This window comes from Coregonus clupeaformis, chromosome 35 (assembly GCF_020615455.1).
Source record: "Coregonus clupeaformis isolate EN_2021a chromosome 35, ASM2061545v1, whole genome shotgun sequence".
In the NCBI taxonomy this organism is placed as follows: Eukaryota; Metazoa; Chordata; class Actinopteri; order Salmoniformes; family Salmonidae; genus Coregonus; species Coregonus clupeaformis.
In genome coordinates, this window is record NC_059226.1 from 108,829 (window position 1) to 122,391 (window position 13,563).

Below are 13,563 nucleotides of genomic sequence, written 5' to 3' on the forward strand. Positions count from 1 at the left end.
TCCTTGATTGTTTTCCAACCACATGACTATCGAATAGAAACTTGTAAATAAATATCCCCTTGGAAATTTATAATTACTGTAAATCAATGTGAAAGATACAATTTGATGTTATTGGGATACCATCTACCTCCTACCTTAATTGTTTTCCAAACATACGACTATTGAATAGAAACTTGGAAGTTAATCATTACTGTAAATCAATGTGAAATAAATGGTGATATTTAAAACTAAAAACGGCTCTAAATATGACACACATATTGGAAAATGTATGTATTTTCCTTGTACAAGCCCCAGCTCCATGGTTACCCTGAATAGCTACTTACATTACATTAATTGGCCTGACCTCTACTGTGTAGATGCTATTCTTAATAAATAACTACTGGATCTATAGCATAGTTTATTAAGAAACCACACATACCCGGTCATAGGATATCACAAACTTTATTATCTTACAAACAAGTATTTTTTTAAAATCAAGGGACATTCACAGTTATAACAATGTGTAAAAAAACAAACACATAAAACCATAGACTAAGATCAAGAGATAGTAAATGACAAGAGACCAAAGAACATCTTTGACAGTACTTCCTCAACCTGCCCTGTACCCTCCTTTCCGCAATACAACATTAGAAGGTTTGAGTGGGGCATTAAAACGGTGCTCATCACACCCAGAACTAAGACATGTGAACCAACTCATCAATAGCTTTAATCCAGACTTTGATTAGCTGAATCCATGGTTCTGGTCAATTCCATTTGAACTCTTGTCTGTTGAGGAAATGAACAAACTCAAACTATTGAATAAAAAAAATCTTCATAAAAACATTCTGAATTAGTTAATATCCTGAATTGACAGACTTGAAGTGGAATTGACCAGATTTTTTAGTGCTGGGCTGGAACAAAAGCCTGCCCTAATGCTGAAACACTCAGTGTGGGGAGGAGCAGGGTAAAATAAGGGTAAGGGGTTTGGTAAGGTAAAAATACTACCGCTGTATAAAGCGCTTCATCAGAGAGACTGTAGAGTCAACCACACATTGACATTAGGGCTGGTTTCCCGGACCCAGATGAAGCCTACTCCTGGACTTTAAAATAAGCACACTCAATGGAACACTTCCATTGAAAAATGTGATTAGGCTTAATCTGGGTCCAGGGTAAACCGTCTATGGGGGTGTCAGAACAAGCCCCAGTACATCCTCCCAAACAGAAACAGACTGGCCATGCGGCAGATCTGGTAAATACCAGATTTGGGCCGGTCTAAATTGGGGTTGTTTGCCAAATTATTATAATTTGGCCAATACTGGGGACCTCAAGGGGGGGAAAAAATGGGCCGGTGTGTTAGAAATGCCTGGGCCAAGTCGACCAAGAACGTCCATCTTGTTCCTCAGCCCAAATTCCCCACAACCAGCCTGGGCTCCAGCAGCGAGTCCCAACGTTCAGTCACCTGCGCACACACACACACACACACACACACACACAGAGAGATAGACAAATAGACACACAGAGACAGAGAGAGAGACACAGAGAGAGAGAGCACAGAAAAAGGATTCTATTAATTATATGGGAGTGACGTCACAGTCGTCCCCATGGTTACCGGAAAAATACAACATTCGGAATTCTGCACATACAGCTGTTTTATTGGGAAAAATGTAACCCCCCTTATGCCGGGTTTAAAGTAGCCCACCGGTTTTCTCTTTCAACTAAGCGATTGTAAGGGACATTCATTGGACAATGAACAGCTTCCCTCAACGTGTGGGTGATGGGGTTAAAATGCAGTCAGGGACAATAGAGCGAGGTTAGCTCATCCAAACAGTGTCACACAGACAGTACAGAGTGAGAAGAGGCCTGCTTAGTGAAGAGAGGGTGGTCAGTGGAACCAGAACAACATTCAGCGGTTACGCCATAACCCTGGCTCTGACATACAATATAATACAGTATGGTAGAAATTAAATCTAAATAATTAACGTGCGCAGTTCAATTTTCCTGCAGGATTGCTGCATTTATTGCATGTAGACAGGTTCTATGAAATAACGTTGTATTGAACAGTATCTTACCCCAACAGCGTACTCCGCTCTCTGAGCCCATTGGTTTTATTCATGTTTATAAAACGTACAGTAACAGTATTTTATGTCTTACCCTGGAGCCACGGGACACAGCGTACTCCACACTCTCTGATCCGTCAGCGTTCTGATACACCAGGTCAAACTTCCCCGGCTCCACCGGAGCTGAAGGACAGACAGACATGTTAGGGCGGTCCATCTTAGTAAGGCCCATCATTGACCGGTAGTGTCAGGTGTCTTCAGATGGCTGGGGGAAACATCAGCTGAATCACCATTCTCCACCTTTCTCCCAAAGTGAGCACTGGCAGACTTGTCATGGATTCAACAATGGAACCTCACTCCAGACAATCATAATATGCCATTTAGCAGACGCTTTTCATCACACCAATCCAATGACAGGAAGTTGTGCCGGTGCACTTTGGAGAAGAGCGGAGAATCGGGATGCAGACACTGCTTTTATTTATTTTTTCCCTTTCATTTAAAATGTTAAGTGAGGGATCTTCAATCTTACCATGCGGTTGGCCTTACCTTAATAAGCAGAGAGCAGCCATCTGTTTGGCCTTACCTTAATAAGCAGAGAGCAGCCATCTGTTTGGCCTTACCTTAATAAGCAGAGAGCAGCCATCTGTTTGGCCTTACCTTAATAAGCAGAGAGCAGCCATCTGTTTGGCCTTACCTTAATAAGCAGAGAGCAGCCATCTGTTTGGCCTTACCTTAATAAGCAGAGAGCAGCCATCTGTTTGGCCTTACCTTAATAAGCAGAGAGCAGCCATCTGTTTGGCCTTACCTTAATAAGCAGAGAGCAGCCATCTGTTTGGCCTTACCTTGATAAGCAGAGAGCAGCTCTAGCTCAATCTGTTTTGTGCTGTGGTCAAAATGAATGATCTTCCCCTCCTGAAAGACAAACAGTGAGAAAAGACATTACCCAAATGAAAGAGATAATATTTTTTTTAATGTAGCACATAAACATTTCTTACCACATGTATTTAGTCCTAGTTCAGGACATAACTTGAGAAAAAAGCGCTGTCCACATACTGTTAGAAAATAACAGTTCCTAACCGTGTTGACAGCTCTTTCTCCTCTAGTTATACCAGACACTGAAGACAGAGAGAAAACAGTTCCTAACCGTGTTGACAGCTCTTTCTCCTCTAGTTATACCAGACACTGAAGACAGAGAGAAAACAGTTCCTAACCGTGTTGACAGCTCTTTCTCCTCTAGTTATACCAGACACTGAAGATAGAGAGAAAACAGTTCCTAACCGTGTTGACAGCTCTTTCTCCTCTAGTTATACCAGACACTGAAGACAGAGAAAACAGTTCCTAACCGTGTTGACAGCTCTTTCTCCTCTAGTTATACCAGACACTGAAGAGAGAGAAAACAGTTCCTAACCGTGTTGACAGCTCTTTCTCCTCTAGTTATACCAGACACTGAAGACAGAGAGAAAACAGTTCCTAACCGTGTTGACAACTCTTTCTCCTCTAGTTATATCAGACACAGAAGAGAGAGAGAAAACAGTTCCTAACCGTGTTGACAGCTCTTTCTCCTCTAGTTATACCAGACACTGAAGAGAGAAAACAGTTCCTAACCGTGTTGACAGCTCTTTCTCCTCTAGTTATACCAGACACTGAAGATGGAGAGAAAACAGTTCCTAACCGTGTTGACAGCTCTTTCTCCTCTAGTTATATCAGACACTGAAGACAGAGAAAACAGTTCCTAACCGTGTTGACAACTCTTTCTCCTCTAGTTATATCAGACACTGAAGACAGAGAAAACAGTTCCTAACCGTGTTGACAGCTCTTTCTCCTCTAGTTATACCAGACACTGAAGACAGAGAGAAAACAGTTCCTAACCGTGTTGACAGCTCTTTCTCCTCTAGTTATATCAGACACTGAAGACAGAGAGAAAACAGTTCCTAACCGTGTTGACAGCTCTTTCTCCTCTAGTTATACCAGACACTGAAGACAGAGAGAAAACAGTTCCTAACCGTGTTGACAGCTCTTTCTCCTCTAGTTATACCAGACACTGAAGATAGAGAGAAAACAGTTCCTAACCGTGTTGACAGCTCTTTCTCCTCTAGTTATACCAGACACTGAAGACAGAGAAAAACAGTTCCTAACCGTGTTGACAGCTCTTTCTCCTCTAGTTATACCAGACACTGAAGACAGAGAAAACAGTTCCTAACCGTGTTGACAGCTCTTTCTCCTCTAGTTATACCAGACACTGAAGACAGAGAGAAAACAGTTCCTAACCGTGTTGACAGCTCTTTCTCCTCTAGTTATATCAGACACTGAAGACAGAGAGAAAACAGTTCCTAACCGTGTTGACAGCTCTTTCTCCTCTAGTTATACCAGACACTGAAGACAGAGAGAAAACAGTTCCTAACCGTGTTGACAGCTCTTTCTCCTCTAGTTATACCAGACACTGAAGACAGAGAGAAAACAGTTCCTAACCGTGTTGACAGTTCTTTCTCCTCTAGTTATACCAGACACTGAAGAGAGAAAAGGAGTTAGTCTTTCTGCTATTTTTACTCACTTTATACTCAGACACCTCTGGTGTGTAGTTCTCTGTCAGCTCCAGCAGCTGTGAACATACACAAACACACACTGGAGTGATAATGAGTGACATTGAGGCATGCAGCACCTTAGCAACACAGCTGTACAGTAATCTCTCACTGTTCTTCTATTTTAATTAAAGGAGGCTTTATTAGCATGGAAAATGGAGGGACTTACATTACCAGCGTCTTTAACTGTTTCCCACCTTGTCCATTGAGTCTACTGAATTAGTACCGCTAGGAGTTTTTCTTGGCCACATGACCTGAGCAGGAAAAACTCCAGCGTCTGAATGGAGTGACCCTATACCCTAACTATGCTATTTTTTCTACTAGTACATACAGTTGCTTCCATTTGAACCACTGGGAAACAGCGGCAAGTGTTACCGAGTGGACCACCCTGGCTAAATAAAGACATGAAATTAGTGAAGGTAAATGCATTGCTTCCATTTGAACCGAGTTTATCAGACTGAGCTGTGTGGTGAATATAGAACTGTTCCATATCCACCAGCAGCACGGTCTGTCTGAGTGGTGAGTTACCTCCAAGGTCTGTCTGAGTGGTGAGTTACCTCCAAGGTCTGTCTGAGTGGTGAGTTACCTCCAAGGTTGGTCTGAGTGGTGAGTTACCTCCAAGGTTGGTCTGAGTGGTGAGTTACCTCCAAGGCTGGTCTGAGTGGTGAGTTACCTCCAAGGCTGGTCTATAAGTGGTGAGTTACCTCCAAGGTCTGTCTGAGTGGCGAGTTACCTCCAAGGTCTGTCTATAAGTGGCGAGTTACCTCCAAGGTTGGTCTATAAGTGGCGAGTTACCTCCAAGGTCTGTCTATAAGTGGCGAGTTACCTCCAAGGTTGGTCTATAAGTGGCGAGTTACCTCCAAGGTTGGTCTATAAGTGGTGAGTTACCTCCAAGGTTGGTCTATAAGTGGCGAGTTACCTCCAAGGTCTGTCTATAAGTGGTGAGTTACCTCCAAGGTTGGTCTATAAGTGGTGAGTTACCTCCAAGGTTGGTCTATAAGTGGTGAGTTACCTCCAAGGTTGGTCTATAAGTGGTGAGTTACCTCCAAGGTCTGTCTATAAGTGGCGAGTTACCTCCAAGGTTGGTCTATAAGTGGCGAGTTACCTCCAAGGTTGGTCTATAAGTGGTGAGTTACCTCCAAGGTTGGTCTATAAGTGGTGAGTTACCTCCAAGGTTGGTCTATAAGTGGTGAGTTACCTCCAAGGTTGGTCTATAAGTGGCGAGTTACCTCCAAGGTTGGTCTATAAGTGGCGAGTTACCTCCAAGGTTGGTCTATAAGTGGCGAGTTACCTCCAAGGTTGGTCTATAAGTGGCGAGTTACCTCCAAGGTCTGTCTATAAGTGGCGAGTTACCTCCAAGGTCTGTCTGAGTGGCGAGTTACCTCCAAGGTTGGTCTATAAGTGGCGAGTTACCTCCAAGGTTGGTCTATAAGTGGCGAGTTACCTCCAAGGTTGGTCTATAAGTGGTGAGTTACCTCCAAGGTTGGTCTATAAGTGGTGAGTTACCTCCAAGGTTGGTCTATAAGTGGTGTGTTACCTTGAAGGCTGGTCTATAAGTGGTGTGTTACCTTGAAGGCTGGTCTACAAGTGGTGTGTTACCTTGAAGGTTGGTCTATAAGTGGTGAGTTACCTTGAAGGTTGGTCTATAAGTGGTGAGTTACCTTGAAGGTTGGTCTATAAGTGGTATGTTACCTTGAAGGTTGGTCTATAAGTGGTGTGTTACCTTGAAGGTTGGTCTATAAGTGGTGAGTTACCTTGAAGGTTGGTCTATAAGTGGTATGTTACCTTGAAGGTTGGTCTATAAGTGGTATGTTACCTTGAAGGTTGGTCTATAAGTGGTGAGTTACCTTGAAGGTTGGTCTATAAGTGGTATGTTACCTTGAAGGTTGGTCTATAAGTGGTGAGTTACCTTGAAGGTTGGTCTATAAGTGGTATGTTACCTTGAAGGTTGGTCTATAAGTGGTGAGTTACCTTGAAGGTTGGTCTATAAGTGGTATGTTACCTTGAAGGTTGGTCTATAAGTGGTGAGTTACCTTGAAGGTTGGTCTATAAGTGGTATGTTACCTTGAAGGTTGGTCTATAAGTGGTGAGTTACCTTGAAGGTTGGTCTATAAGTGGTATGTTACCTTGAAGGCTGGTCTATAAGTGGTATGTTACCTTGAAGGCTGGTCTATAAGTGGTATGTTACCTTGAAGGCTGGTCTATAAGTGGTATGTTACCTTGAAGGTTGGTCTATAAGTGGTGAGTTACCTTGAAGGTTGGTCTATAAGTGGTATGTTACCTTGAAGGCTGGTCTATAAGTGGTATGTTACCTTGAAGGCTGGTCTATAAGTGGTGAGTTACCTTGAAGGTTGGTCTATAAGTGGTATGTTACCTTGAAGGCTGGTCTATAAGTGGTATGTTACCTTGAAGGCTGGTCTATAAGTGGTATGTTACCTTGAAGGCTGGTCTATAAGTGGTGAGTTACCTTGAAGGTTGGTCTATAAGTGGTATGTTACCTTGAAGGCTGGTCTATAAGTGGTGAGTTACCTTGAAGGTTGGTCTATAAGTGGTGTGTTACCTTGAAGGCTGGTCTATAAGTGGTGAGTTACCTTGAAGGTTGGTCTATAAGTGGTGTGTTACCTTGAAGGCTGGTCTATAAGTGGTATGTTACCTTGAAGGTTGGTCTATAAGTGGTGTGTTACCTTGAAGGCGATTTTCTGTCCCACCTGAGGGGGAGCAGCTAGGAGGGGCATCTCACTGTAGTCCCTCCTGGTGACACTCTCTGATGGGTTCTACAGCACACACACACCTATAAATATCATACCTCCCACATCTTCATTCCAGCAGCAACAGAAGTAGGTTACAGAATGCCACAGGGTTGGGGTCAAATCCATTTCAATTTAGTCAATTCAAGAAGTAAACAGAAATTCCAATTCCAGTTCTGTGCTTTTCAATGAGAAAGAAAATGCTATCTAAATTACTTGAATTGACCAACTCTGGAATACCGTCTAGCAGTCAGTTGACTTACCTGGAACACCACAGAGTTGTTAATCAGGGAGTCGTTCTGGTATGAAGGTAGCACCACAGTGTTGTTAACCAGGGAGTCATTCTGGTACGATGGTAGCTGCTGATGATTATTCTGCTGTCGCTGTCCACCTTCATAGTTGAAATAAAACCCTGCATGATCTCCTCCTGCCCCTCTATCTTCTCCTCTCCCTCCTCTACCCCCACCACGAGGACCCCTGTCCCACTCCCCACCTCTACCCCCCCTGCCTCCACCTCCAGCACCACCCCAACCCTGGCCTCGATCCCCTCTACCCCAACCCCTATCCCAACCCCCTATCCCCTCTACCCCCACCCCTCTCTGCACTCCTAGGGCTTCCCCTGCCTCGGCCTCTCCAGGTGGGGTCTGCTGCCATAGCAGGGACCGTCCCCATCCCCAGGCCTGGCCGTTTGATAACCAGCTGAATCTCCTCCTCCTCACTACTACTACCACCACTAGAGTCTGAGCTCTCAGGCCTCCTGGGGGCCTTCTGTGCTGCTGGGGCTGAGCCTGTCCCTGGAGCTTTAGCTCTCTGGCCAGGGGATACAGAGTTCATGGGACCTGAGGAAGGGAGGCTGGGTCTGGGCTCGGAGGGGGTGGTTTTGTCCCTAGGACCAGCGTCGGAGCCTGTGGTAGTAGGAGGAGTGGCAGCAGGCTTGGATAGAGGAGTTTGGTTTTTAACCGGAGGTTTGCCTGTGGTGGCTTTGCTAGAGGCATCGTCATCCGATGAGTCTGAGTCCGAATCGGATGACGAGGGAGGTGGGCGTGGTTTCTTATTGGGGGTTGGGGGTTTGACTATAGGGGTGACTTTTGGGGTGGCTTTAGATGCGACGGGGTGTGTAGAGGTAGCAGAGGGTGATTTGGGGGGTCGTTTCTGTGTGGGGTTTTTACTTGGGGCTTCCTCCTCACTACTGCTGCCACTGGAATCAGAACATGAGTCTGTTTCCCCATTCTGGGTCTTTGCTGTGGCTTTACCGTTAACAGATACTGCTGTGGCAGCTGGAGCCTTCTTGGTGTTTTTGTCCCCTTTGGCTATGGTGGGAGAGGGTCCTGTGGACGAGGTGGGAGAGGGTCCTGTGGATGAGGCAGTGGTTTTGGTCACCATCTTCTCCTCCTTTTTTCTTCTTCTGTTTCTTCTTGTCTTCTTTGCTCCTCTCTTCAACCGCAGTCTGGTTGGAATCGGCCTCCTGACTCTCCTCGTTCTGTCTCTTCTTCTTCTTCTTTTTCCACTCTTCACTCACTTGGTTCTGTGTGGGCTCCTCCTCCTCCGCATCTCTCCTCCTCTTCTTCTTGGAGTTGACAGCAGATGTGTTGGACGGACTTCCATTCAAACGGGTTAGGATGTCCACCTTCACTCTGTCAAACAACACAACACGGAGGGTTGGAACGGTAGATATTCTCAAAGTACTAGGATGTGTGTGTGTGAAAACAGATATTGGCCTAGGCTAAGACCAGGCTTGGAGTGCAATCCCTCCATTGTTTTGTAGCTAGCCTATGTAGCTAGCTAGCTAGGCTGTATAACCAACCCATAGAAATATAATGAACCAACCACGTGGGTGAGATCACTGACTGAGATCCTAATTAAAGTTTCAGCGCCATTAGCTCTGGTCCAAGGCGTTAGCGGAGGTTTAGAGCTAAGCGTGGATCAGACTGGATAAAAACATGAGTGGCTAGGGTGTGTGACGCACCTGATGCTGTCGTTGTCTCGGACTACGTAGATCCTCTCTGTATGCGGCAGGTAGCAGTCTTCAATGAATAGACTCAAAATGCTCCTGCGACTGAAGTCGAACTTCTCCCTGATTATGCTGGCCAAGTCTGCTACCACACGGCATTTGTTCAAATCAACGAGCACCCAGCACATGCGACAGTCGGATACCGAAGGCGGCGGGTAATCAAAATACAATCGCACCCGTATCGTATTGGAGGCTGCCATTGCTGCTGTGTGGAAGGAAATCTCTCTCACGCGCTGTTCAGAAAACTATTTGCCTGCCTTTTTAAGAATTGACTCGTGTTTAGTTACTGCCACCTATTGGTGCGGAAGGGAATTTTCCCAGTCGGAGCTCGTTTTTCCCCCGAGTTGTCTTGAATGCATTGAAGTCTGATATTTCTGAGTTCCCAGTTGTTTTGAACAGTGAAATGCTTACTTACAGCCCTTTACCAACAGTGCATTTATTTTTAATAAAAAAGTAAAATAAAACAACAACAAAAAAGTGTTGAGAAAAAAAGAGCAGAAGTAAAATAAAATAACAGTAGGGAGGCTATATACAGTGGGGAGAACAAGTATTTGATACACTGCCGATTTTGCAGGTTTTCCTACTTACAAAGCATGTAGAGGTCTGTAATTTTTATCATAGGTACACTTCAACTGTGAGAGACGGAATCTAAAACAAAAATCCAGAAAATCACATTGTATGATTTTTAAGTAATTAATTTGCATTTTATTGCATGACATAAGTATTTGATCACCTACCAACCAGTAACAATTCCGGTTCTCACAGACCTGTTAGTTTTTCTTTAAGAAGCCCTCCTGTTCTCCACTCATTACCTGTATTAACTGCACCTGTTTGAACTCGTTACCTGTATAAAAGACACCTGTCCACACACTCAATCAAACAGACTCCAACCTCTCCACAACGGCCAAGACCAGAGAGCTGTGTAAGGACATCAGGGATAAAATTGTAGACCTGCACAAGGCTGGGATGGGCTACAGGACAATAGGCAAGCAGCTTGGTGAGAAGGCAACAACTGTTGGCGCAATTATTAGAAAATTGAAGAAGTTCAAGATGACGGTCAGTCACCCTCGGTCTGGGGCTCCATGCAAGATCTCACCTCGTGGGGCATCAATGATCATGAGGAAGGTGAGAGATCAGCCCAGAACTACACGGCAGGACCTGGTCAATGACCTGAAGAGAGCTGGGACCACAGTCTCAAAGAAAACCATTAGTAACACACTACGCCGTCATGGATTAAAATCCTGCAGCGCACGCAAGGTCCCCCTGCTCAAGCCAGCGCATGTCAAACAGGTACCGGAGTGCCAAGTCTAGGTCCAAAAGACTTCTCAACAGCTTCTACCCCCAAGCCATAAGACTCCTGAACAGCCAATCACGGCTACCCGGACTATTTGCACTGCCCCCCCACCCCCCACCCCATCTTTTTACGCTGCTGCTACTCTGTTAATTATTTATGCATAGTCACTTTAACTCTACCCACATGTACATATTACTTCAACTACCTCAACTAGCCGGTGCCCCCGCACATTGACTCTGCACCGGTACCCCCCTGGGGAGAACAAGTATTTGATACACTGCTGATTTTGCAGGTTTTCCTACTTACAAAGCATGTAGAGGTCTGTAATTTTTATCATAGGTACACTTCAACTGTGAGAGACAGAATCTAAAACAAAAATCCAGAAAATCACATTGTATGATTTTTAAGTAATTAATTTGCATTTTATTGCATGACATAAGTATTTGATACATCAGAAAAGCAGAACTTAATATTTGGTACAGAAACCTTTGTTTGCAATTACAGAGATCATACGTTTCCTGTAGGTCTTGACCAGGTTTGCACACACTGCAGCAGGGATTTTGGCCCACTCCTCCATACAGACCTTCTCCAGATCCTTCAGGTTTCGGGGGCTGTCGCTGGGCAATACGGACTTTCAGCTCCCCTCCAAAGATTTTCTATTGGGTTCAGGTCTGGAGACTGGCTAGGCCACTCCAGGACCTTGAGATGCTTCTTACGGAGCCACTCCTTAGTTGCCCTGGCTGTGTGTTTCGGGTCGTTGTCATGCTGGAAGACCCAGCCACGACCCATCTTCAATGCTCTTACTGAGGGAAGGAGGTTGTTGGCCAAGATCTCGCGATACATGGCCCCATCCATCCTCCGCTCAATATGGTGCAGTCGTCCTGTCCCCTTTGCAGAAAAGCATCCCCAAAGAATGATGTTTCCACCTCCATGCTTCACGGTTGGGATGGTGTTCTTGGGGTTGTACTCATCCTTCTTCTTCCTCCAAACACGGCGAGTGGAATTTAGACAAAAAGCTCTATTTTTGTCTCATCAGACCACATGACCTTCTCCCATTCCTCCTCTGGATCATCCAGATGGTCATTGGCAAACTTCAGACGGGCCTGGACATGCGCTGGCTTGAGCAAGGGGACCTTGCGTGCGCTGCAGGATTTTAATCCATGACGGCTTGGTGTTACTAATGGTTTTCTTTGAGACTGTGGTCCCAGCTCTCTTCAGGTCATTGACCAGGTCCTGCCGTGTAGTTCTGGGCTGATCCCTCACCTTCCTCATGATCATTGATGCCCCATGAGGTGAGATCTTGCATGGAGCCCCAGACCGAGGGTGATTGACCGTCATCTTGAACTTCTTCCATTTTCTAATAATTGCGCCAACAGTTGTTTCCTTCTCACCAAGCTGCTTGCCTATTGTCCTGTAGCCCATCCCAGCCTTGTGCAGGTCTACAATGTTATCCCTGATGTCCTTACACAGCTCTCTGGTCTTGGCCATTGTGGAGAGGTTGGAGTCTGTTTGATTGAGTGTGTGGACAGGTGTCTTTTATACAGGTAATGAGTTCAAACAGGTGCAGTTAATACAGGTAATGAGTGGAGAACAGGAGGGCTTCTTAAAGAAAAACTAACAGGTCTGTGAGAGCCGGAATTGTTACTGGTTGGTAGGTGATCAAATACTTATGTCATGCAATAAAATGCAAATGAATTACTTAAAAATCATACAATGTGATTTTCTGGATTTTTGTTTTAGATTCCGTCTCTCACAGTTGAAGTGTACCTATGATAAAAATTACAGACCTCTACATGCTTTGTAAGTAGGAAAACCTGCAAAATCGGCAGTGTATCAAATACTTGTTCGCCCCACTGTATCAACGAATTGGCGAGGGCACTAGAACAGTCTGCAGCACCCGGCCTCACCCTACTAGAATCTGAAGTCAAATGTTTACTGTTTGGTGATGATCTGGTTTTTCTGTCCCCAACCAAGGAGGGCCTACAGCAGCACCTAGATCTTCTGCACAGATTCTGTCAGACCTGGGCCCTGACAGTAAATCTCAGTAAGACAAAAATAATGGTGTTCCAAAAAAGGTCCAGTTGCCAGGACCACAAATACAAATTCCATCTAGACACCGTTGCCCTAGAGCACACAAAAAACTATACATACCTCAGCCTAAACATCAGCGCCACAGGTAACTTCCACAAAGCTGTGAACGATCTGAGAGACAAGGCAAGAAGGGCCTTCTATGCCACCAAAAGGAACATAAATTCAACATACCAATTAGGATCTGGTTAAAAATACTTGAATCAGTTATAGAACCCATTGCCCTTAATGGTTGTGAGGTCTGGGGTCCTCTCACCAACCAAGAATTCACAAAATGGGACAAACGCCAAATTGAGACTCTGCATGCAGAATTCTGCAAAAATATCCTCAGTGTACAATGTAAAACACCAAATAATGCATGCAGAGCAGAATTAGGCCCATACCCGCTAATTATCAAAATCCAGAAAAGAGCCGTTAAATTCTACAACCACCTAAAAGGAAGCGATTCCCAAACCTTCCATAACAAAGCCATTACCTACAGAGAGATGAACCTGGAGAAGAGCCCCTTAAGCAAGCTGGTCCTGGGGCTCTGTTCACAAACAGAAACAGACCCCACAGAGCCCCAGGACAGCATCACAATTAGACCCAACCAAATCATGAGAAAACAAAAAGATAATTACTTGACACATTGGAAAGAATTTACAAAAAAACTGAGCAAACTATTTGAAATGTCTTTATTATTTTGGAACTTTTGTGAGTGTAATGTTTACTGTTAATTTTTTATTGTTTATTTCACTTTTGTTTATTATCTACTTCACTTGCTTTGGCAATGTAAACATATGTTTCCCATTCCAATAAAGCCCTTGAA

General features: G+C 44.6%; 1 protein-coding gene across 1 annotated transcript; it reads right to left on the reverse strand.

Annotated features, from left to right (window-relative positions):
* Positions 1 to 425: 425 nt before the first annotated feature.
* On the reverse strand, positions 426 to 9,626 carry LOC121550620 (coilin). The gene is given in 9 exon segments (XM_045211133.1): positions 426 to 1,438; positions 2,131 to 2,219; positions 2,879 to 2,948; positions 4,588 to 4,635; positions 7,300 to 7,389; positions 7,626 to 7,876; positions 7,956 to 8,622; positions 8,624 to 8,996; positions 9,329 to 9,626. Coding segments are annotated over 9 exon segments (1,893 nt in total). The 5' UTR covers positions 9,574 to 9,626; the 3' UTR covers positions 426 to 1,378.
* Positions 9,627 to 13,563: the final 3,937 nt, after the last annotated feature.